This window comes from Callospermophilus lateralis, chromosome 10 (genome assembly GCF_048772815.1).
Source record: "Callospermophilus lateralis isolate mCalLat2 chromosome 10, mCalLat2.hap1, whole genome shotgun sequence".
NCBI classification, from domain to species: Eukaryota; Metazoa; Chordata; class Mammalia; order Rodentia; family Sciuridae; genus Callospermophilus; species Callospermophilus lateralis.
This window is the reverse complement of record NC_135314.1, coordinates 47,542,776-47,568,267: the sequence shown is the minus strand read 5'-3', so window position 1 is coordinate 47,568,267 and position 25,492 is coordinate 47,542,776. Positions and strand designations below refer to the sequence as shown.

Here is a 25,492-nt window from a genome sequence, read left to right as displayed (position 1 = left end):
GAAATGCAAAAATGTCAGATTACATACAATAAAAAAGAAAAGCAAGTAAAGTAATGGAAATTATTGTATATAAATATATAGATTGATTGCCACTTATGTTAACTAAGAATTATGGGCAAATAAACATATTTTATGAATCAGCTACTAGATAAAGACACTGATCTTGAAGAGGGGCCTAAAGAGTCTTCTACAAAGTAATACAAGGCCCACTAATGCCCATTTATAAATATGAAGAGTCAAACTCTTGGATTTAAAAAAACACTATCAAATTCAACATCATGTTAAATTAATTTAATTATTGACAGGTGCACAATACGTTACTGAGACATTGCCAACAAATACTGCTGTCTTTTAAAAAGAAAGAGAACCTTTGATCTACAGCCAGAGATACTGACATCACTTATGCAATCGACTTCCAATTTAATTTCCCTTGGCTCTACAAGTGAATGTAAAACAAGGACTGGATATAAAGGTTTTCACTTTCAGCTGACTGCACAACCCAAGTTAAAGTTTCAGAGAATTAAGTTTTTGTAAATAAAGGGTTCACTGCCCAGGGGCTTCAGAAAGCCTTGCTACTAAGAAAACATCCGCACAGTGTTAAAAAATGGTGTCTAGGCCAGTTTTCCCAAGAGGGTCTAAAAGGGTACAAAAACCCTCTATGGTCCATGTATTCAGAATAACCTTTTTCAAATTCTCCAGATGTCTCTTTTAAATACTTTGTAATTATGACTTTTTTATTTTCCCAAAGAAAATAAAAAGCAAAGGCCCTGTCCTTCAAAAACATCACACACTAATGCACCAAAAAGCTGCTTCTTATACTCTTATTTTGCATTGCATCCAAATGTCACTTTTCACTCTGATTATTTATCTCCATAGAATTCTAACTGCTAACTAAAGCTTCATCCCTAGATAACCAATACTCCATACATATCAAACAAAATGGCATCTAATAATTCCCTTAAATACTATATCTCAGGAAGTATATCCAGCACAAAGGTGGCTAATATTCAGAAGCTGCATTTTCTTATACTGCCCAAGTGATGGAAAATAACCAAAACATTTGAAATGAATTGAAATCATTTATAGTCAGAAAAACACTTGAGAAAAAAATCCCAGGAATGCAAACAGGCAGAAAATAATAAATGTGGGATGAATTCTGTATTATCCAGTAATATTTGCTACAGTGAGTCCATTTTCAAGGCAGATTCCTAGGTTTTTTTTTTTTTTTTTTACTGCTTGTAATGGAAACCTGGGGAGGGAAAAAGAAACAAAATTAAGGGAAAAAATCTCTGAAACTCATTTTTTCTCCTTGCCCAAGCAAGATAATTTATCTTTATTTCAAGAGGGTCCTCTTTGCTTTGCTCTTGATTATAAAATATTCATATCCAGAGAGTTATTGTGTTATTTTAACATTATGCACAAAATATGTCAAAGACAATGAGGCACCCCCCCAAGTGATGCATGCATAATTTGAAAAAGAGAAATATGAACAACTTTCAGTTAAATCAAGGATGATAAAAATGCCACCATTTGATGAAAACTGTGATGAGGGTGTTGTTTTGATAAAGACATTTATAATACCCAATATCTTTTAAATGTATTTTGTCTTACTCTCAAAATTGGATGAATATCAATCAGAATGGGGGAAAGGAAGCTTTTAAAAATGCAAATGTCTAGCACTCTTTACCAGGACATTCTGATTTAATTAGTTTAGGAAAAACAAGACACAAAGTCATCTGAAAAGAGATATTTTTCTTTAATGACAGTTGACAGAGTAACTTAAAGAAATGTGGGAAGACTACAATTAACTTTGGAAAAGGATAACAAAAAAATATCATCTAAGAAATCTTAAAAAATTGCAATGGCAAACTAATTCTGTCAATTGATAAGATTCAATGTTTAAAAAGTCCATTGAATCTGCAAACTTCTTGCACGTTATTTTATTTTATATGACAACTTTGACAACTCTGAATCAAATATTTAGATTGCCTCTATTCTGCAGATAAGGAAGTTAATATATAACAAACTACCTTTTTATTATTTGAAATTACAACTACCAAAAAATTCATGTAAGTGAATGCATATCCTTGAAAGATACAATCAATTACTAAATACAACCATTTTAGTGGTTACTCCATTTTAGATGCTCTTATTTTTCTGCATTTTCTTTACCCCACTTTTTTTGATAAAATTTTATATGGTATATATGTATGCTTATTTAAAACCTAATTAATACAGTCATGGGCAGAAGAGAAATAACAGTCAATACAAGTTGAGCATCTCTTATCAAAAATGCTTGGGACCAGACCTGTTTCAGATTTTAGAGGTTTTCAGATTTTGGAATACCTGTATAGACTTTATTAGCCAAGAAAATCTAGTCTAAAAATATGAAATCTAAAATGCTCCAAAAATTCAAAACTTTTTGAATACCATATCAACACTCAAAAAGTTTCACATTTTAGATTCTGGGATTACAAATGCTCTATCTATGTAGAGAAAGCAGTCCAACAAATCTTAATGTGGTCATGATAACCCTTTAGAAACCTGTTGAATGGATGAGCTCTGGAGGAAAATGCAGAGACACAGAAACATTTGCACTCAATTTAAGGCGCTTGTTTTTTATGTTCTGCATTTGTGTGTTTGTGTGTGTATGTGTTGTAATAAAGAACAATACAATGATCTACTACAGAAAGAACTTACTTTCCACTCTAGTAACCAGAAGATATCATTTGATTTTCTAATTTAACAAAAGGTTTATTAAAAAAAAAATGATTCAAAACCTGACCATATACACTCTTCTTACCTTTATGAGAGGAATCCGATTTTGAGAAATGGCGTGTGGAATTATGCTGGTTTGTAAAATGAGTATGATCCAGACCCTCGGCCTCTGTGTTTGTAGGTGGTGGTGGTCTGAAGGAAGCCAAAATTTAAAGACATATCAAAGTAATGGTTACTACAATTCTACCTCTCATTGGATTACATGGCAAACCTTTTTCTGCAGAAATGAAAAGCCAAAATGCTTTAGAAATCTCACTTTAGTTCCTGGATAGTTGCATGGCCTTATTTGACCCTACTTTGTTTTGATGCACACAATGCAGTCAAAACAAATATTTTCTCAACACCTCACCTAAGATTTGTGGGGCACTGTGCTAGAAAAACAAAGATAAAAGAGATATATCTGCTGGTATTAATAAGTGTACTTTGTCTGAGCAGATTTTACCAATAAAGAGTAAAAAAATGAAAAAAACAATGGATAATTAGAAAGTAATAGAGTTAAACAAAAAAGAAAAGAAAGGAAGGAGAGGGGAAAGGTGACAGGCAGGTTAAAAGGGGATGGAGGGAAGAAAGGAGGGAGGCAGGAAACTTCAATAAAACTTAAAATTTCATGAGTAAAGTTCCTTTACCCACTAGGTGGCAAAGCAGATCTTAGTATATTTGCAACTTTCTATGTAATTCTTTTGCAAATTCTTACGTAAAAGAAAACAAAATACTAAAAAATAATTTTTTGTCATTCTAAACTTTTATTATTTTAATTACTTAATATAGATTTTTGTAAAAACTGGCATTGATGAAGATAGTGAACAAAATCTTTCATTCATTCTTTTTTTATTTCCCAAAATTATACTCAAATTTTGTGTCAAAACATGGAACCTGATGCAGTTAAGGGTGAAAGGTTGTATTTTGTGTAATTATAAGGCATAAGTATCCTGAGTTTGTCAAGTTGTAGTCAGTTTAGTACAGTGGGCTCTGTAATATAAAAATAAACACAAATGTGTTCAAATTCCTTACCCTATCCTTAGCATTAAAGTTCTCCCTGGGTATTTAGCATCTGGAATAAGTCAGAAATGGATGTAAACTTGTATATATACAGTTAGGACTGTGCTATAGGTTCTATACGATTATCTCAACAAACTTTCAGGACAAATCTGCATAGTAGGAAGCCTGCACATATTTTAGATTTAGATTAGGTTGGATGAGGTAATGATCTAAGTTCACATAGCTGTTAACAATAGCAAAGCCAGGACCTGATCAAATGGACTCTAAATCACTGCTCTGAACTACTACAGAAGTACATACGTGTTTGCTTTTACCAACAGAGCAGCTGTGTTTGCACACAAGAGAGATCCATATCTATACACACATATGCATGTGTGAAAATGTATTTTCATAAGATGTGAAAGTTTTATATTTTCATTCATGTCTTACATATATATATATATATATATATATATATATATCTCAATTTGAGTACAGTAAATGTGGTATTTTTCATTTCTCATTGAACCATTTGTTTAGAAATATTACAAATGAAAGGAATGGTGCTTTTCTTTTAATATTACCTGGCATTTATACAAAGACAGAAGCCAAGTGGGAGTCACAAAAAAATTCCCTAATTATTGGCTGGACAATAACTCATTAAGAAAAAGGATTTTAAAGCTGCAAACAGAGCAAAGGATGTCAACGATCCTCTGGACTCTCCTTGTAAGAATCAACAAATCACTTTAAAATGCCCTCAGTTCTCTTGGTGTTTGGTTCTGTTTAGTTTCAGTTTATACAGAAAAGAACTATTAGCTTATTACTTCCAGGGATCTTACCAATTTTTGTTGTTGTTGTTGTAACAAAAATGGTTGTTACAAAGTTAAGGGTATTTATAAGTAAAGTTAGAAATAATGTCATTGAACAGTAATTTGTAGTTTGCATTGTATTTTGATTACCTGTTTCTACTATGCTCATAAAATGATTTGGTACCAAAACCAACAACAACAAAAAGATACAGAGATCGAACTCGGGGGCATTCAACCACTGAGCTACATCCCCAACCCAGTTTTTGTATTTTATTTAGAGGCAGAATCTCACTGAGTTGCTTAGCGCTGCACCATTACTGAGGCTGGCTTTGGAACTTGCAATCCTTCTGCCTCAGCCTCCTGAACCGCTGGGGATGATTTGTATCTTTAAATGATATAGATAAATGTCCTCAGAATTCACTTCAGAAGTCACTTCTTCAAGAAACCTTCCTGGACACCCAAACAAGGTTAGGTGTCTCCTTATGCTCTTATACACACTATGCTTTTTTATCTATGGAGCTTAACATAATAATAATAGTTATTGAAATAACTGTTTAGAAAATAAACTTCATAACAGCAAGAAACAATTCATTCTTTTGGACTACTGCTTACCCCTATTCTGAACAATTATTAAGGTGTTCAATAAATATTTAATAAATGATTAAATGGAGATAAATACAATTCATATACATAAGAATGTACAAGGAACTAAATGATATTTATAAAATCTTTAGAACTTTCTAAGGTAAACCTGCAAGCAAAATATCAAATAGTATTTCCAGTATAGAGTTATACAAGTAAAACAATTTAGAATTTGGGTTATAACTTTTTCCAATTACAAAGAGTTAGAAGTAATCCAGTCTACTGACTAGTTTTCTTATTTCCTTACAAAGAGAAAAACAGCTTATAATGACAAAAGAAACTGGGATTTCAACCATGAATATTATAAGTACTATGTGAGAATTTGTTTCTCCTCTCTTCTATTTCTACTACTAACACACTGAAGTAATAAACATCTTAACCTAGGAAGCTCCATATTTTTCAAAACTTGAAATCATTGCTGTCCATATAGATAGCTAAATAAACTTTTCTACCATGACCAAAACAGGAAACTAGACTCTAACCAGAGAGCATATATTCATAGTTGTGTAAAACAAACATATATATATATATATATATACACAAACACACACACACACATCTAAGGTATATAAACTTTCATTTTTAACTACGAAAATAAATGTTTCACAAAACTCTTGTTCATTTTTGTTTTGCCATATATATAATCTTTCAGTAAATGATATTTGAAGGCAGGGTTTCCTCTTAGGTCAAAAAAGATTTAAGTTCTACTAGCAGCCATAAGTCACTTTTCACTAATAGCCCTTTTTAAAAATTTATTGATTGATTCTTTTTATAGTTATAAAGATAGTAGAATCCATTTTGATATATTTATACAAGCATGAAATATTCTCTTTCTATTTAGGACCCCATTCTTTTTAATTTTGTATTTTTTGAATTTTTTTTTAGTAGTAGATGGACACAATACCTTCATTTTGTTTATTTCTCTTTTTTTTTAAATGTGGTGCTAAGGATGAAACCCAGTTCTCGACACATGTGAGGCAAGCGCTCCACCACTGAGCCACAACCCCAGCCCTAGGACCCCATTCTCGTGGATGTACATGATAGTGGGAATACACTGTAATGCTTTCATATATGTAAACAGAAAAATTATGTCAGATTAATTCTATAATATAGGATCATTTGATTACTCTTTCAATAAGCCTAATATTTTTAGAATATCTATTTATATTTATATTCCAAAAACTTAATTTCAACAGGAGGAAGCTTTTGAAATAGCTGTCCAAGACTATTCTATCAAATCAACTACAAAGGTAGTAGTGTTCTAAAGAGGCCAAGGACTTATTATGAAATCACTCTAAAATTGATTTGAATTCATTTGACTAAAATTATCATCATCAGCATCATTATCATCATCCAGACATATTTACCCACAGCTGCTTTTTATATTATCTAGATATTGTGGAGTGTACTAAACTATATAATTCTAAATTGTGGTTTAAAAGATATTTGGCATGTGTTTAACCAAAAATTATGAACGCAACAGATTCTATATAATTAAACAGACTATATTACTATTATCCTCAGAGTAATACAAACACAATATTATTTTGTTAAGGGTATTTATCTTTTGAAAACACATGAGTTTAAAAACAGAGGATGGATTTTTAAGGACACTAAATATATTCATTTGAAGAAAGCAAGTCCAGCAACTTAAGTATTGGTAATATGTGGCAACAACTGTATATATTTTTCAACACAATAAAACTTACATTTATCATTTTAATAAATATTAATAAGCAGGACCAAAATGCAAGGTATTAGTGATTCAGAATTAAACATTAGGTTTAGTGTTACTTTTGTCTTTTTTCATTTTAAGTATATTTTAACTGGTAAATAAAAAATATAAAATTTGTATATATTAACAGGATGACATATTTATACATGTATATATTGTATAATGTTTAAATCAGATTAAACATATCTGTCTCCTCATTTATCATTATTTTATGGTGACAGCTTTTAATATACTTTTTTCTACCTTTTAAAAATGTACAGTTCATTACAGTTATTTATATTCATCTTCCTGTACAATAATAGCCCACCAGAACTTCTTGTTCCTATAACTTAGTTTCCATTGATCTCCCTTTTCTCATTCCTCCCTCCCTGCTCCTTTCCCCAGTATCTTTTCATATTTAATGTTTGTCTTCATATTCTAATTGAAATGTTGTCTTTCAAAGAAAGACAACAAAAAACAATAGAGAAAATAAGAGGTTACTTCCTCGGAGACTTAAATATTGATAACTAAAGGTGGAAAGAGCTGTATTTTTCCTATAAGTAGGACTCAAGACTGCTTGAGAGAAGTCAGTCAGGGAGTACATATGCCACAACCAAAGCTATTTGCTCTGGTGGGATTTAGAGTTTGCAATGACTCAAGTATTTGCCTAAGATACTGAGATTCAATGCAGGAATGAGTTTCAGCATCTTTAAATGTCATGCATACAGTAGTGTGGATGAAGAAATCCAATAAAAATTTAACACCTGAGATTTTATTTAGGAAAATGGTTAATCTCATCTCTCCATAGCTGAGGGTATAAATTCAGTGAAGACAGATGGAATTGATCCTTCAAAAAAGCACACCTTTCCCTATACACCCCAGTTTCTGTAAAATATCACTTATTTGACTTATGCAACCCAATTTAAGACTAGAAATTTTAAAAGCTTGAGAAGAACCCTAAAAGATTTGACAGCACCTCAAACCTGTAGTTTTCGATATCTTCTCCAAAGAATAGTCTTTTCAGGCAACTGACATCTCCTTACTCAAAATTCAATTTCCTCTCTCCCCTTTTCAGGTGTCATCTTACCGTGCAGGCCTGTCATTTTTAGACCGGTGATGAGCTTCATCATGCTCCTTTGACTTTGGGTGTGTTGATTTAGCTGGTTTTGACTATGAACAGAAAAAGAAACAAACAAAATGTACATACACACACACACACACAAAAAGATCAAGCAAAGGAAGAGGTTTAAAAAACATTTAAGTTCTCCTTTAGTAATTTCAGGTTACTTACATTTAGTTAAGCAACACGAACTTATTTTATATACAGTTACTCTGAGGTTTTAAAAAATACATACATATATATATATAATACATATATATAATACATAAATAACATATATACATATATAAAAATACATATATAAAAATACATATATATGTATTTATATGTATGTCTATGCTCACAGATATATACACACATATACACACAAAGGCAGGTCGAAGATGGTTAATGCAGCTATATAAGTGGGCAAAATACAAATAAACAAACGAGGTCACCACAGAGGCATGCTTGGCTATCGATTGTTAATTTAACAGATGAATAACTATTGATATGAACTAAAGATACCCAGATTCAACAGAATCTACGTTTGGGCTCTCAAACTTCCTTCTATATACCTAGCTGATGATTTTCTAGCCAGGCAAGTAAAGCACATGCAAGTTAAGTTGCCCAAAAGAAGTACTATTACAGCACCAGATATAAATCTAGAAATCACAGAAGTCATGGTACTTGCTAGACATATGGCCATTACCCTCTGACTTTCCCAGTTTATAATCTATAATACACCTACCCTTTTCTAGTTAACAAAGAATTTGAATAACTGTGGCTTATATTATATAGCAGAAGCATTTGGGTATTCTTGATTAAAAATAAAATGTTAAAAAAAAATGTTTGAATTACTAAAAGGATAAGGCGGGGAGTTAACTATACATCATTAATATGGAAATAATCCTTTCATTTGATTTAAGTCTGAGTCTTGGATAAGCGAGGAAGAAAAAATGATAGAGCAATATTATCAGTCTTAGTTTCTATGTATTCTTCTGCCTCACAATCATTACCAAAAATGTGAGGCGAAACCAGAGCTCAAGAGAAAATCTGTTTGAAAGAGAACTAAAGATCCACTGTATCATGAACACACATCCTAAGTTGCATGCTTCCAGGACTGGTGCAAACTCCCTCCCTAAAAAGTCTTTATTGTGTGTATTCTTGTACTGCTCCTCTGCTTTTATTCCATCCTACTGGGTCATGTATTTGTTAGCTATCTAATCTTTGTTTTCCTCTTTGCATTACATAAGATTATTCAGGAAAGATCTTCTTTATCTCCATGTGGGTCCAGTGTGGTGCTTTGCAAACAGTCACTGATGAGTAAAGTCTATAAAACTGAACTTGTAACCACCACATACAATAATGAGACTACAGCAGAAGGAACTGCAGTCACTGCTTGTTTTGTCAACTATTTCCAATTAATGAAGGGAAAGAAAACAGTCCAAGCTAGTGCTAAAGAGTTCTTCCACTGTGAAATATGCAATAATTTGCTAGTGATAGGTATGTATCTGTCAGTCTTCCATAGAAGTTGTGTCAATGAAAAGAGAAACAAGTACATGGTAGGGATAAAGAATAACACAAGTATAAAAGGAAAGTAGACAGAGTAGATTACCATGAAAATTCTGAAAGCACGTGAAAATGCTCTATTCTCCTATACTGTAAGTATATGCAAACAAAGATCATTCGTAACCAGAAACACATGCATCTTAGGTCTTAAAATGAATAGACTAAGCTTTTTCAATCTTTGCAGTTATCTTTTTACATAATTATTTTCAAGAACTCAATGACCTTTCACAGTGAAACAACTTTTACACATTAGATTCACATACGTAATATCCTAAATATATTTGCAGAGCCTATTCTAAAAGCAGAGTTCCCTTCCCATTTCTTATCTTATTTCTAATAAAAAAATTAAAACACACACACAACCACACACAACCACACCATACCTTCCACTCAGAGTCATGCTTTCTTTTGTCCAAAGACGACTTCTCCCGCTCTTTGGCTTTCTTATAAGCTTTCTTTTCTTCTGCCATTAGAAGTCGAGCAATTTCCTAAACAAGATCCAGTCAATATCATAAACTACAAAGTTGCAGGTAAATTACTGGGATATTTCCAAAAAATATTGTTAAATTCATTAACACAAGCATACCTCATCCTGGGCTACTTGAGCTGCTCGCAGGTCCACCTGGGTAGCCTTTGATGTAAAAGAAACACGAAAAAAAAAATTAAGACATTCATGTTGCCCACTTAAAAAATATTATACAAAATACACTGGTATTTGAAACTAGTTGTAATTAACACCTCTGAAGTTGATCAGCAGTTGGTGTGCTTTCACTAGTCAGGCAGCAATTCTTTTGATCAAATCCTCCAGCAGGTTCTTAAGAGAATTGCTAGAAACTTCATAATGAGATAGGGACTTGGAGATCTGTTGTCAATACTTAGTAAATGAACCTGGATGTAACACCTCCCCCTATCCACTTGGGATATGTTCCAAAACCCTCAGTAGATGCTTGAAACAGCAAATAGCACCAAACCCCATATATAGTTGTTTTTGGGGTTTTTTTCCTGTTCATACATACCTATGATTAAATTTAATTTAAATTTAGGCACAATAAGAAATTAACAATCATGAGTAAATTATTATAATAATAATACACTGTGTATATTAAAATATACCAAAGTTGTGAATTGTTTCTTTCTGAAATTTTCCATTTAACATTTTGGACTACATTTAACTATATGGATAACTGAAATTACAGAAAGTGAACTGCAGATAAGGGGAGATACTGTACTCCCATCTTTGTTTTCCACATATTAAAAAGATTTAAAAAAACAGATTTCAGTTTCTTAACTGATGGAAGACTATAATGCCCATTATATAATAATAATGTTTATTCAATTCACAAAAAAACCTACTGATTCACCTGAACTTTTGCCTTAAAATATGCTCACCAAAAGTTCTTCTTCTTGCAGTTTTCTGGCAATTTCAGCATCATACCATTCCTGATTCCTGTGGGTGACTCGTGATGCAGGAGGGCAGACAGCATCTTTCACTACCTGTGGCTTCGTTCCTGGAAAAAACTCATTGCAATAAGGCAACTGTTTCCTGAAAAGTTGTGAAATTTAAGAAAAAGAAGTTTTTCTTTATGTATCTAGCATTGAAAATATTGCCTCCATGCCCAAATTCAGTGTGGGGTGCATCTGAAATATATTTTTCCCTAGGTATGCAAGTACAGTGCTGCTGATCATCCATTTTAATAGTTACCTGCCCCCAAACCTGACAAATAAAAACCCCCTTTCACACGGTCCCATTAACAACAGAATATTGCACAAGAAATTACAAGTGAGGCCTTCACAAAATAGAAAGTAGAAAAAGAAAAAGTCAAGGAAAATCAAAAGAATTTATTTTTAAAAGGAGGTTACAGCATCATTAAAGAGACTAAGCTGACAAGATTAGAGGAGGTGAGAGAGAGACTCCTAGTTACCTCAGATGGCATATCTTACTGCAAAGGGAACAGAAATAGCATCACCTGCAAATTATGTGAAAATACCTGTTAGCCAATCAATGGCCCTGCCATGGCTTCTGCTCTGATGATAAACAAACCCACTTATTCAGATCTTTTACACAGCTTTCATCCATCCTTTAATGTCATTATTAAATTTTAGGAAGACATAAGAGAAAGATCACAGAGCAATGACTTCAGAGTTCTATTCCTCTGGGGAGGAAGCAACATGGGGAACTGGTGAGTTTTTTTTTTTTTTTTAACTTTAAAATGTTATCTAAGACAAGTTTTGAGAGCTATTTCAAAATTGTGACTATTTCTCTTCATACCCATTTATAACTGCAATTACTCAACAGGGTAAAGTGTACTATATTCAGAAATTTATAGTTCAATGAATAAAATCAGTCACTTGGAACATCAACTTTTAGTAACTGAGGCACAGAAGGGGAAAGAAAGTTTACTCCTAATTGCCTCTCTTATACCAGCATTTGGCAACTATGGCTACATATTATAATCTCTTGGGTAGGGGTGATTTAAAGAAATTTTTTAAGGAATATTTGCCCCACTTTAGTGTAGTGTGGCCTTGGATAGGTTTAAGTCTTTCCAAATAATTCATATCTACAACTAACATTGCAACCACTAGTTTAATATATTATCAAAATGCCTTATCACACTAGATTTACTTGCTGAAAATATGGAAAGAAAGGGAGGATTTACTGATGAGAATTTAGGTTATATTGTGAAGCCCATCTTTGTAGAGTTTTCAGCCTAGTCTTGTGATAAATTGAAAAGCTACAGACCCATATGCTTCTATCTTTACCACAGAGAAAGCAGAGTAAACCTAGTATTTTAGCTCCAGACTTACACAGACCATTTGAAATCATCCCTAGAGCTACTAAATCTTACAGAGGGCTGGAGTAGAGAGGGCTGTTCTGAACCTAAATTTCTGATTGGTTTAGGACAGCAAGAAAACAGTGGCATGCTCCCAAGAAGATAAGTAGAATGTAAACCTCCCTAAATTTAACCCTCCCTGAATTATGGTTAGCTTAGTCATATCTAGAAAAGGAGATTTCAAGTGAAATAAATTAGACAGGGAACTTTGTATTGGGTGAGGTCAGCAGAAAAGAAAGGCTGCTATACCATACTCCAGTCTCTAGAAAAATGATAGTTTAATAATCAGTCCAAATCCTAATTGAAGGGGATACAATACACATAGTTTCTCCAGTTTTGCTATATAGTGAAGTGACAAGTGGGATATACTGAGATTTCAAGACAGCAAACTTTCTCCACTATTATGCCTTCTACTCAACACAACAGAATTAGCTGAGAAAACGTAGTCAAATGAAAAGTCTTAATTGGTCTGACAGAATGATAACATTAGTGCTTACAGTTAAAAAGAGAATGATAACTTTAATTATTCATAAGAGTTAGAATTTGAGGTAATAACTCTTAGTCTCAAATATTTAGAGGGGAAACAGTTCATTTAAACTTTTGCCGTACCACTCATATTTACAAGTCTCATTAGATAGAAAATCCGAAATATCTCATTAGATAGAAAATAGTACACTAGATTTCTAGACTGGCAGGACTGCCTAGTCATTATAGGATTTTCTGTTCCTGATGCGATGTGAGTTTTTCTAAGTACAAGAAGAAACACCAGATACTTCAGTAGAAGGCTGTCATTACAGAAAACAGTAATGCTTAAAATTTTTTTTAAATGTAGTTAATTAAAGGAGATTAAAAGAAGAGTTGCCTTTATTTTAACAGCTTAAATAGAATCAGAAAAACTATTTTCAACTAGGTGAGCCAGATTTCCAACAGTTCCACATATTAATCTAATTGTTCCTTGTATTTCTGTTTATCATTTCTCCAGTTTGAGAACACACAAGAACTTCCCAAAATGAAATAAATGAAGCATCCTCTTAAATAAATTCTGATAAAATAACATTGCTTAAATTAGTACTGCTATTCAAAATATGTTTATTTCAAGCTTAAGATAAAATTAAATGATGACTGGAAGAGTCTGTGATGTCATGCAAGAATATTTTATAAATAAGCCATGTGACACCCGGGAAATGCCATAGTATATTTAATTAATAATTTGTAAAAGAAAGTGCAAAATATTCCACGACCCAGAGAATTTAAAAACTAACTTCAAGGGGAAAAAAAAAATCAAAGCAATGATAAGCTGAAACAGATACACAGTGCAATAGAGAAGCTACTCTGAAGGTTAGGTATGGTCATTGTCCTACAAAAAGTAAACTAGTCATATATTTAATTTAGCAATTTTATTTTGCATTCCTTTTTCAACCAAACCTATAAGTGTTGTTTTGAAAATGCTCTTAGAACTAGCTTTGTCATCTTGCTAGTTTCTTCATTATTAAATTAAATAAAACTTTTGCTTATAGTAACAACTTTAAAAATTGAGTTTTCTTCAGCAGCCAATGTAGCCAACAGTACTTAGATATTACATTTTAAAGTAATCCTCTGGCCTACTCCAGGAAGGTTGTAAAAGCAAATGCTGACAGGGCCTGGGAAGGTAAAATTTATAAGGCAAAGTAAATATCAAAGGATAAACACTAAGCAGTTTACACATACCTCAACACATTTTTTTTTTAAATGCTACACTAGCAATATAAAACCAAACCTTTGCCTCCACAACTGCAATACCAGAGATTGTAATTCAGCATTTAGTTTCATGCTTTTTAAACCTATTAACAACACCCTAGAACAAAACTTAAAGCCACAAAGGCTAACCATCCCTCAGAGCACATTTATAAGGTCAGATTCATAGAATCAGAAATGAAGAAGGTAATCACCATTCATCCCCCTCATGCACCCACCTTTAGAACTCTTTCTAAATTTCGAGAAATATAACTTCTTTATAAACCTACTTCAAATAGATCCTACTCTCTTCTCTATGCCCCCATAGCTCTTTGTTCATGTTTCCCTGTTATACTATAATTTGGGAGTGTGTTTATACATCCATATTTTTGGCTTGACTAATAACCTTCCAAGGCTCAGATCCAAGCACAAAGGCCAAGGCAAGAATATTTTTGGTAGATTTTCAGTATGGCTTGCTAAAGTAAATTTTAATTTTTCTTATAACCAAGTCCTTTAATTAGAGATAATATAATAGGAAAAAATCAACTGAATCACCCTGAATCTGTAACCTAGAAACCAGTTCCCCAACCAAGAAGAGTGTGACTGGACAACAGGGTCCTTCTTAGTACCTCTTGCCCACCAATCCTTCTGTCTCTGTAAAATTTCAATATGAGCTAAAAGAAACAAAGATGATGAATATGATCAATTAAAATACAAGAGAGTAGAGTGCTATAATAGTGCTGAAGGCACATGGAAAACATCAGAGAGTCATTACTATGTCAATAATGGACTGCAGAGTTAAGCCTGAGGTGATCTAAAACATTGACACTTACCTCTAACATTAACCTAATTTCTATACAGGCACCAAGAACTTGTGATGGCGCTTTAGAACACCAAGTGAAGAGTTAGAATTGGAGAAAGAGCACAAAATGTAACTCAACACAATAATTTTTAAACTCTAAATTCATAAGAATTACCTTCAGGTGTAAAACATGCCCAAACTGACTCAGAAATTTGCATTTTTAGGAAATACTCCAGTCGAATCTGACAATTTGAAAACCCTATATTAAAAGACTGCCTACACAACTCTTCATTTTACAGATGAGAAAGATGAGGTCTAGAAAATAAAGTATTTACAGTCCTATTGGCAGGTAATATTATTAAGGAAATATCACCAGATCTTCTGGGTTCACTAAAGTAAACGAGAAGTTCAGGAGTTTTCACTGAGTATTGAAATTTCTGTTGTATGGTCTTGGTAAATGAAGAAGTACATTTGGGATGGGTACCTCCAATTGTAACCTAGATCTGTAAAAATCTTCCAAGGAATCAGTGTATTCTCATAGAAGGGGAAAATTAACAGATATTTTCCTTCTTCCTACAGACCTAAGATTGAGTAAATACCTTTATGGACATTTGGATCCAGGATTTTTTTTAAGGACATGAGTACGAAGCAGAAAGGAATGAAGTTTGCTTAACATGCTTACTAAAGGCATTGGTTTGTATGTATATACATGATACCAGGACTTCCAATGAGGAGGTCCTTTATTACCTGTGTCATGGTGATGGTGCTGCTCCTCACTCTCTGAGAAGGGAGGAGTCCTGTGCCTGTGTCTCCTTTCTCTGTGCTCACCTTGCCCATGGTCCCTCCCATATACAGCTTGCTTGCAGTGAAGCCCTGCTTTCTGTGAGGACTTTGGTGAAACTCGATCTTGGTGTTGGGACTGTTTTCCCCAATTATGAGTTCCATGGCTACCATTAGCCTTCCAGTCATCACACTGAGTGCTTAGAAACACATCACCATTGATCTTAGGAAGTGGAGGTCTTCGGAGCTTCTCCTGACTAGGCTTTTTTCTTTCATGCTGCTCGCTGGTAATTTGGGCATCATCTCTCACTTTGCCCCAGCTGGAGGAAGACAGGGATCTCTCTGGTGAACAATGTTTTTCCAACTCTTCTAAGTTCTCCAGTGGATGTCTTGGTTTCTCTTTCTTCTGCTTCACAGTCTTTCCATCATTCTGTAGTCTACAAGACCTTGAGTATCCAGAACCCAATTCCCTGGCCCTCCTTGACCTTGGCTGGTCTGAGTGGAGGTATAGGGATATGAAAAATAAAAATGCAAATTAACTTAATGAGAGTATGAACTAACTACATAGAGGAAGTCAGGGCCCAAGTTTAATACTTTCAAAATGGAGAAAACTGCTTAACAAACTGAGCAGAGAGAATGAGTATTTACTAAAATGTTCCATGTATTCAAAAAGGATTCTGGGTATATAATCAGAAAGGTGAAAAACTAAAATTAAGTGAAATCTGAAAGAAGAATTTGATCTTGATTAGGCAGAATTTATGGAGTACCTTCATATTTGCCAATAACAAAAAATATAGCTGTTGAACATTAAAGTGTATTGTATAAAACTCTTTTGGTACTAGTGGGGGGGGGGAAAGTAGGGACTCAAAAGTCTTATAAAACAGAAAAAAATTAAGATTTGTGATTTCAGTCATAGGCTTTCAACTATTCTTAGGGGAAATGGCAATAAAATTATATCAGAATGTTGCTAGTTTCTGCTTAGTTTTGAGAAAGATCTTGGTATTCCTATACCCACTTCCCTTTTGTGGCCAAAGCAAACATTCCCAGATACTTCAAAAAACAGCCCTTTATCACAGTTCAGTGTAGAAAAGGTTAAGAGGAGAATTTCAGGTGAATAAATAACCATGTTTTATCTTTTAATAATTCTGTTCTCAATTTTAGTGAATCTTGGCAGAGAAAAAAATCTTAAAAGGGGATGCCAAAATGGAATACATAAAAATGGGTCACTTCCTAAATATATTTCCAAAAATTTTTGATACAATTTATAAATAAATATATAAATATCAAAATTTAATACAAACTTCAGAAGAGCACACGCATGGGTGCTTTTGTCTCATTCAAGCACACTGAAAAAAAGAAGCAAATTAACATGAACTTTGCAGGAATTACTGATTTTAGTGTTTTTAAAATTTTAAATTCATTTGGGGAATAAAATAAAGAAATCCTAATTCCAAAGAAAATTGCTAATTTAGCTAAGATACATTCCCTTTTGGAATTAATCATTTACTGAACTGCATGTAACAAAGCTATCACCATTTGATGGGGTGTAGAGAAAATAAAGAACTATGTTTTCTTAGTTTTTAGTGTGTTTTTACTGTTTGGTTGCTTTGATACTGTTAATCTGATAAAGGAATAGTGTAAAGGGGTGTCACAGCTTCCACCCAAAAATCTGAGTCTCATCTTACATTTTCCAGAAGAAAAGGAAATCTTAAAGATAAATCTGATTAAAACCTATAATCAAAACAATCTGTACAAGTATTTAACTCCACAATTTATAGTTAAATTTATATTACATAAAAATAAAAAGTGAAATGAAATAACTACTCTATGATAAATAAAAAATCTACTCCTTTAATCAAAATATTATTTTAAGTCTATTTTATAACTGAGCAAGAATCATTTGGCTTGTGCAATAATGTGATATGACCAGCTATTAAATGACAACCACATTCAAGAAACAATGGTTTATAGTGTTGATACCAATATACCTACAGGTAACATGAATGAGTCTAATTTTAAGACCAAAGGAAACAGAAAAGGTTTGGTTTTGATATGAATTTGTGAGGCTGTGTTTTTTAAAAATTCCTGTTGAACAGTAAACCAATAGTAGATTTATTCTAAGAACATGTGTTGAAATAATTATTACAGAGTCATCACTATATTTTCAGAAATGACTGGAAAAAAATTTCTCTAGTTTACCTATTGTGATATCTATAAATTTGAGGGGAAAAGAGACAGAGGTGGAATATCTGTTTCAGTCCTTCAAAACCCCTTCCAGCTGAGGACTGAGAATTAGACACTTTTTGAGACTAGGTTATTTGGCAAATATAAATAACCTCCTTATTGCATACACACCCACACCCACACACACACTTCCATGTTTATCATTCAAAATAAAATATTTTAGGTAAATGCTTATTATATACACATAACAACATTCATGAATGTATAGAAATAGTACTTTAGAGTTCACAAGTTCTTCATCAAAATTATATTACTTGATTTTTTCAACATCCATGTGAAGGACATGTTTTTAAAATCCTATTTTACAGATCAGAAAACAAGGCTTAAAGATACTGCACTAGAGATCTTTTTTAAAATTACAGTTGCTCTAAAGAAGGGACAAGACTTGAATCATAGTCTTATGACTTTAAAAATAATCACACATATGAGTGTAATACAGGGTATGTAGCTTTGAAGAAAAACATGCACTCACAAGTGAATAAATAAACCATTTCACAAGTGACATAATTTGAAAACATTCTGAATAATTTCAAAAGTTTTAGAAAATCTATATAAAATCATTTTTAAAAGATTAAATTGTTAAGTTTTATGTAAAACAAAAGCTGAAAGGACAACAATTTCTGTAATGTTATACTGTGATTATGCAAGTAAGGCAAAAAGCAAACTAAAATCAAAAGAACTGCAATTAAGGACTATCCCAGATGTGTTGGGAAAGGATCACTGCAAACAACAAAAAACTGCTTTGTAAATATAATCTGAATTATAATATGGTCTCTGTGAAATTCAACTTGGCCTAACTAAAGGCATATAAATGAGGATCACATGTTTACCAACATGTAATCTCTCAGCACCACCACAGCTGAGGCAAGAGAAATTCTAGTATCTACACACACGTGCTCAGGTCACCACTTCCTATTCTTCAATACACACTCAACTCCCTCAAAACAAGCACATATTGTGCTCCATATATGTACAATGAGTCAAAATATATTTTGCTATCATGTATAACTAATTAGAACAATTTTTTAAAAAACAAGCATATATGTCAATCTCTACAAATTTACAAAAATAATTAAAATATAGATTGTTTTTATAAGGTGTATTTCACGTGTCTGAGAAACCATTCAATTCTTAACACAGTCTCCTACCTAGAGATGAATCAGAATAAGAGTAGTCTAGTCAAAACAAATAGGTCTGAGTTTCAACTCAAGTTAGCATAGATGTTAAAATTACTACTTTAGACCAGCCGGGCATGTTGGCACATGCCTGTAATTCCAGCTACCTGGGAAGTGGATCCTGAGTTCCAGGCTATCCTGGGCAACATAAGAACCCTTCTCAAAAACAAAACAAACAAAAATATTTTAGTATTCTTAATTATTTGCCATCCTAATGTGTTTGAATTTAAATTTTAAAATAGTTTTATTTATAGTGAGCATGCCTCCAGAGCAGAATTAAAAATTAAAAACAAAAAAAAATACAAGATAATATTTCTGAGATTTGAATTACAGCTGAAGAATAACTTTACCTTCTGGTCTCCAGTATAGCAAATGTAGTAATAACTTTTCTTTCTTTTTAAATGATGTAATATATCATTTCATCAGAAAAAAAAAACTAGCATAAAAAAGATGGTTATCAAAAAAAGATCTGAGCATTTCACTTATGAAAAAAGAATCAAGCAACAAACAGAATCAACCTGCTTATAAAAATAGGCCACAGAGCTGATCCTACTGATCACAGTAAACTGAGTACAAAACACGTGACTGCTTGCCCGGTGTGCAAACCTGTACTCCCAGCATCCAGGGAGGCTGAGATAGGAGGATCAAGAGTTCAAAACCAGTCTCAGCAATGGCAAGACACTAAACAACTCAATATATCCTGTCTCTAAATAAAATACAAAATAGGGCTGGAGATATGGCCCAATGGTTAAGTGCCCCTGAGTTTAATCCTTGTTACCCGCACCCCCCCCCAAAAAAAATGACTGCTCAAGAGTATACTCAAACTATAATAATCATATCATCTACATATGTGTTGCTTCCATTCTACTCATCAAAGACAAACACATCAAAGTTGATAACTGGTTTTGCAAGGTCTTTTTGGATCACTGACCTTTAAATATTTACTATCTAGAAGTTGTCTTTAGGGTTTTTTTTACTCATGACCCAAGGTATGGTCTTCAAGCTTATGTTCAATAGTGACTCTTGAAACCACGTGAGATGTCATTCCTTAGACAAATCTTTGAAAAGGGCTGAACTTACTTGCAAATACTCATTTCCCAACACATATTTAAGATAAAGAGTCACCACCACCACTACTACCACCACCACACCAACACCACCACCACCACACTGCAAAGCAAACACCAGAGAAGCAAGACTGTAGTAGAACTCTATTCCCTTATACATATATTGTAATCAAAGAGCAAAGAAAGCAAAAAAATATATATAAATAAAAATAGACAATGCATCTCAAAATTTAGTATTGTCTGTCATCAGCAGAATAAATCACTGGCCTAGGTTTAAAAGGCGAGAAAGCATGGAGAAACAAAAGTTTTGTTACCCAGAAACTGATGCATGGTGTGCCTTCTTTATTCACACCATTTTGCAAATTAAAACAGCAATGTCCACACTTCTTTGAGAAAATTTAAGTGCAAAGACTCATCCATCATTTTGAACACTCTATTTTATGTACTTAGAGGATAATACATCACTCCAAGAGACTGCAGCACGGGAGAATACATGCCAAATCTTACAAAGCCATATCCAAGTTTTAAAAGTCATAAAAATGGCTCTGATTATTCAACTATGGAACAGATGAATTCATTACCTTATAAATAGAATCCCACCACAAATCTAAATATACTCAATATCTGGGATAAGAGAAATATCCCCAGGTCCCTAAGGTCACTTTATGAATAGAATCCAAAGAGTGTCTTGCAGTTATGTCTAAGAATAGAGTAGGTCATAATACAGGGATGGTTACCTCCATCTTCATAAAAGTAACTATCTCCATAAGCACTGGCTCCAGAAAACTCTGGAATGTGTTTCTTTCGCTTTTTCTCGTCTTGCAACTCCTTTTCTTGCAAAAGGCGAGCTATATCCTGCAAAGACAAGAGGAAATGAAAAATAAACACTACCAGGGAATGAACTATCTCTATATAATGAAGTTCAATATCCTACTACCAAGCTTTTATGGTCTTTGTCCATGGTTCCCACACTTCCTGGCATTAGTCTCATGCTATCCAAATACCATAGACGATTGCTCAATGGCAGTGGCATATAATATAGATGAGTAAAACAGGATTTTATTTTCTAATTGAAAGTTAAGTCTAACCTAATTTCAAGATATTCAAATAGTACTGCCTAAGGCTGGTTGTACAACAGAATTTTTAAAATACACATTTGTGGACCCTTCATCTAAGCTGACAATTCATTAAGTCTGTATGGGGAAGGGCACAGTAATCTATAAAACTTTATAAATTATAAAGGCACTGTGAGAAAAAGAGTGATGAGTAACATTCCAACCCTGCTTCTCAAAACATTACCACCCCTACATGAAAACAAAAGAACATGCAAATAACTTTAATAAAATTATAAACTATAAATGCCTCAAAAAGTTAAATACCTATGGGAATACAAAAGATGGCATATTATTAAGAAATTAGTACAAAACTCTGCATTGTGTTAGGCTTTGAATGAAGATCTGAATTTCAACATAGAAAGGAGAGACAGAGCGAGAACATCAGCAAAGTTGTGAATGTTAAAATGGGCATCAATATAGAAGATGACCAGCAGTCTAATCAAAACACAGGCCATGAGATATTGAAGAAAAAGGTGAGAAAGACAGTCAAAGGCTGAATCACAAGCACTCCTCACAGAGAATTATAGGAAGTCTGAAGCCCAAAATATAGGAGATAAAGAGTCACTAAAGGTTGTGGGGTGGATAATGACAATGTTCTAAATCTGATGGCTATTTCTATGAAAGTCCTATAAAATAGCATATAAATTTTTATGCTCACATATACTTTCCTCATTAGACACATAAAGGTTCACAACAAATATGGCAGCAATATTCAAGCATGCAAATGGTAATAACCATCAGAGATAATTCTCTATATTTATAATAAATAAGGAATACAAGAACTGCTTAGGTGTCAGTGATGAAAATTTGAAGCAAAAATTACTATTCTTTTGAAATCTTCTGAATCTGTCCAGATGAATACACTAAGACTATAAAGCAATTTTAAAAAACATTCATATGAGTGAACTAGACTTTTTTTACATCTCTGCCAAAATGCTGGATGCTAAGGCTAGGTAAAATAAAACTGATTTGGGGCTGGGGTTGTGGCTCAGTGATCCTCAGCACCACATAAACCTAAATAAAGATATTGGGAACATCTACAACTAACAGAAATTTTTAAAAAAGGAGGGGTATATGTGAAAGATCCATTTCTATTTATAAGTAAATAAATAAATAAAGATGTTCACTATACCTTCAGCTTTTTTTTTCTTTACTATTTATCAAACTAGCCTTACAAATTGACTTTATGTTAAGTAAATGCCTAAATGCAAACTTAAAATATATTAACACATTGCTCTTAAGTGAAAAAATATATATGTATGTATATGTATACATATATATGTATATATGTGTATATGTATTTTTGGGGGGTAAATAATCTATTTTTAAAAGTCTATACTACACAGTGTCAGACACTTGAGTGGGCATTCATAAAATATTCCAACTCAGAATGAGAGATAAAGGACACAATCCTACTTAACACAAGTATACTTCTCATGCCTAAAACTTGAATTTCTAACACTTTAACGGAAAAAGTATGCCGTAAGTCTGAAAGTTAAGATGGTTTTCTTTCCCTTCTAATTCAAGCAGAGATGCTTTAACAAGATATTGGATGAGAAACAATAGCTACTAATATAAATTTCTTTGAAGCTTCTACTATTTATGTGTGTAATGAAGACTTTGAATTATTCAATTCACATGCGTTTGACTACTTAATGCATCATTTTAATACATCTGTGCATATTTACCAGGCACCAATGCCTAAGTCAGTTACTTTGATGTCTAAGAAAGTAATATATCAATCAGTTAGGAAGGGAAAGAGGGATGGGAGAAACAGTTTGCTTCTCCAAACTATAATCTGTTAAATTAGATGTTCTCACATTCTTACACAGTTGACCAAGAGAAAAAAAATGCAAACACCTCCCTGAGTTGTCATTTTTACTAAGCATCCAACAATTTTCTCTAAGTGATGTGTTCTATACAAAACCAAAATTTCCTGTTATAACTGAGGGAAAAAAATACAAAGAAAAATTATCAGGCCTAACTGCCAGCAGAAATTAATAAACTACACTTCAGGGACCTTATAATTGCTTTCCTGATATTGAATTTAGTACTAATGAATACACAATAATGAACACTCTCCCAGTGTGAAGAACTAGGACAAGAATCATGTCCCTTCTTTACAATGTATTATTAGCTAGTCAAGGGCATGGTTTTGATCAAGTAGAAAAACAATAATAATATGCACTTATTACCTAAGCTTTTTTGAGTAAGTTTCTCCTGGGTGTGAAGAAATGGTTTGCTAGGCTTGAAGAAGGGAAAAGATTCAATGGAAAATTGCCACTATATTATAGGTGAGGCTTAGCATCAGTACCCCACTTCCCTGCTTTCCAACATTACTGTGCAATGAATTCTGCTGGAAGATTTCATAATGAAGTAATTTCCTTTGAAACAAGCTAAAGATGACAATTATCAGTCACCATGCATCAATGTAGCTAACCAGCTTAGTCACCTTTGATACAATCTCCATAATCCTTAGCTTCCTTCCTGTTAAAGGATAGTGTAGTCTAGAATATCATTCCCTAAACTATTGTGAAGAACACAGAACTCAAAAGTCTAATAAAAAAAGCATTCAAATGAGAGTATATACCACATCTCTTCAAAATGCCTATTAATATGCTTCACTCTTTGATTAAAGAAACTATTATGTTTCCTTAACCTAGAATTTTCCAAACTCATTTTATGAGAGAGCCTGTTATTATATATTGAATGATATATATTTATTAATATGAACCTTGTGGAACTTCTACACAACATAACTTGGGGAAATACATCTACAGAAATGTTTAAACCCTTTCAAAGTCATTTTTAATTTTTTTTAACTTATTAGGTAAACTTATTTGGGGCCAATATGTGGAAATATCCCTGTTCTACAGAAAACTCTCCAGGAAGTACACTAACTGGAATGGGAACTTACATCTCACCTCTTACTCAACTTAAGCTTACTCAACTCTGAAAATATGAATATATAATCATAAGAAAGGGCACAATTAAGAATCTCTAGAATGATACTAGAGAGTCATTTTAATGAAAACATAGATTTACTGATATTCTTCAAGGAAACAAACATGATGCTGTGGACCAGTAGGGAATCAGAATATAGAGTTAATATCCCTAAAGTTTTCATCTATTTATGAAGGGTCAAAAGCAAATCTATTAGTATAACATAAGACATGCAAGGTAGAGCCCAGGGGAGCTGGGTACATCTTTCCCAAGTAGATAACAGATTATCAAATCATGGTGTTGAGTTTCTTAGAGTATTATCATGGTTTATATGATTTATATCAGGGTTATTTCTACCTTAAAGTTTTCTTCTCTATCCACAATTGTAGTGAGTTTCAAAAAGAGGAGATATATTTTAAAACAATCAAAAGGAGATCCAAAAATGTGATTATCAATTGACTGAAAGGAAAAAAAAAAACCTATTAACTGGCAATTAACATATTATCATCCAACTCAGTATAGATCTCAAAACAGATATAATAATATATGATAAAGCAGATAACTCAAGGAGTTATCTAGGAAAACAGAATACTGTCAATTCTATGGGTGTAAAAACATCAACATAACTAGGATAAGAAGAAAGAACTTTCTCAACTAGAAGCTACCCTCTCATCTCCCTTTCTGTTCATGTAAATATAAATTCATCTTTAAGGTTTCAAAATACAGAACTTTTTTTAATAACTAAAATGTGTTGCTATTTGAGCTCGTTTCTAAATATTACTAACTTATATAAATATTCTTTTAGATTCTTTTGAAATTTCTAGTCACTTAAGAGTGCTATGAATAAGTACCAGGACTACCACTAGATTCATTTTTTATATATATACATTGGTTACTAAGTTTATCCCTGAAAGTTCACATTATAAATGGTTTCAAACTCTTGAACCAGTGCCACAATGTTTCATGACATGTTTGGCCATGCTAATGTTTACTTAAGCCAAAAAAAAAAAAAAGCTGTTCCTAAAATAGTTGCACATTCACATATATTTGGAGTAAAGTCCAAATCTCACACACACATAAGAGCTTTATTTAAGAATAAATTTAAGAATAGCTAAGTCAAATCAACCAAAAATGCATTCCTTGGCTTTAATAAAAACGTATGCTTATGGTGTGACTGAAGAGAGATCTCAGTGGCAGTAATCTATTTTTATTAATCACAAACTCATAGTA

General features: G+C 32.9%; 1 protein-coding gene across 2 annotated transcripts in view; it reads right to left on the bottom strand.

Moving 5' to 3' along the window:
• Nucleotides 1-276: 276 nt before the first annotated feature.
• The window catches only part of Ccdc50 (coiled-coil domain containing 50), a 60,557-nt gene continuing 35,341 nt past the window's right edge, over nucleotides 277-25,492 (bottom strand). The window contains exons 5-12 of one of the 2 annotated variants that reach the window (XM_076867375.2): nucleotides 20,942-21,059; nucleotides 15,686-16,213; nucleotides 10,982-11,100; nucleotides 10,179-10,223; nucleotides 9,976-10,080; nucleotides 8,009-8,091; nucleotides 2,804-2,910; nucleotides 277-1,249 (exon numbers count right to left, since the gene is read on the bottom strand). In XM_076867375.2, coding sequence (XP_076723490.1) covers nucleotides 1,230-1,249; nucleotides 2,804-2,910; nucleotides 8,009-8,091; nucleotides 9,976-10,080; nucleotides 10,179-10,223; nucleotides 10,982-11,100; nucleotides 15,686-16,213; nucleotides 20,942-21,059 — 1,125 coding nt within the window. In that variant the 3' untranslated portion in view covers nucleotides 277-1,229. The remainder of the gene's footprint in view (nucleotides 1,250-2,803; nucleotides 2,911-8,008; nucleotides 8,092-9,975; nucleotides 10,081-10,178; nucleotides 10,224-10,981; nucleotides 11,101-15,685; nucleotides 16,214-20,941; nucleotides 21,060-25,492) is intronic. The other variant, XM_076867378.2, reaches the window with a different exon arrangement.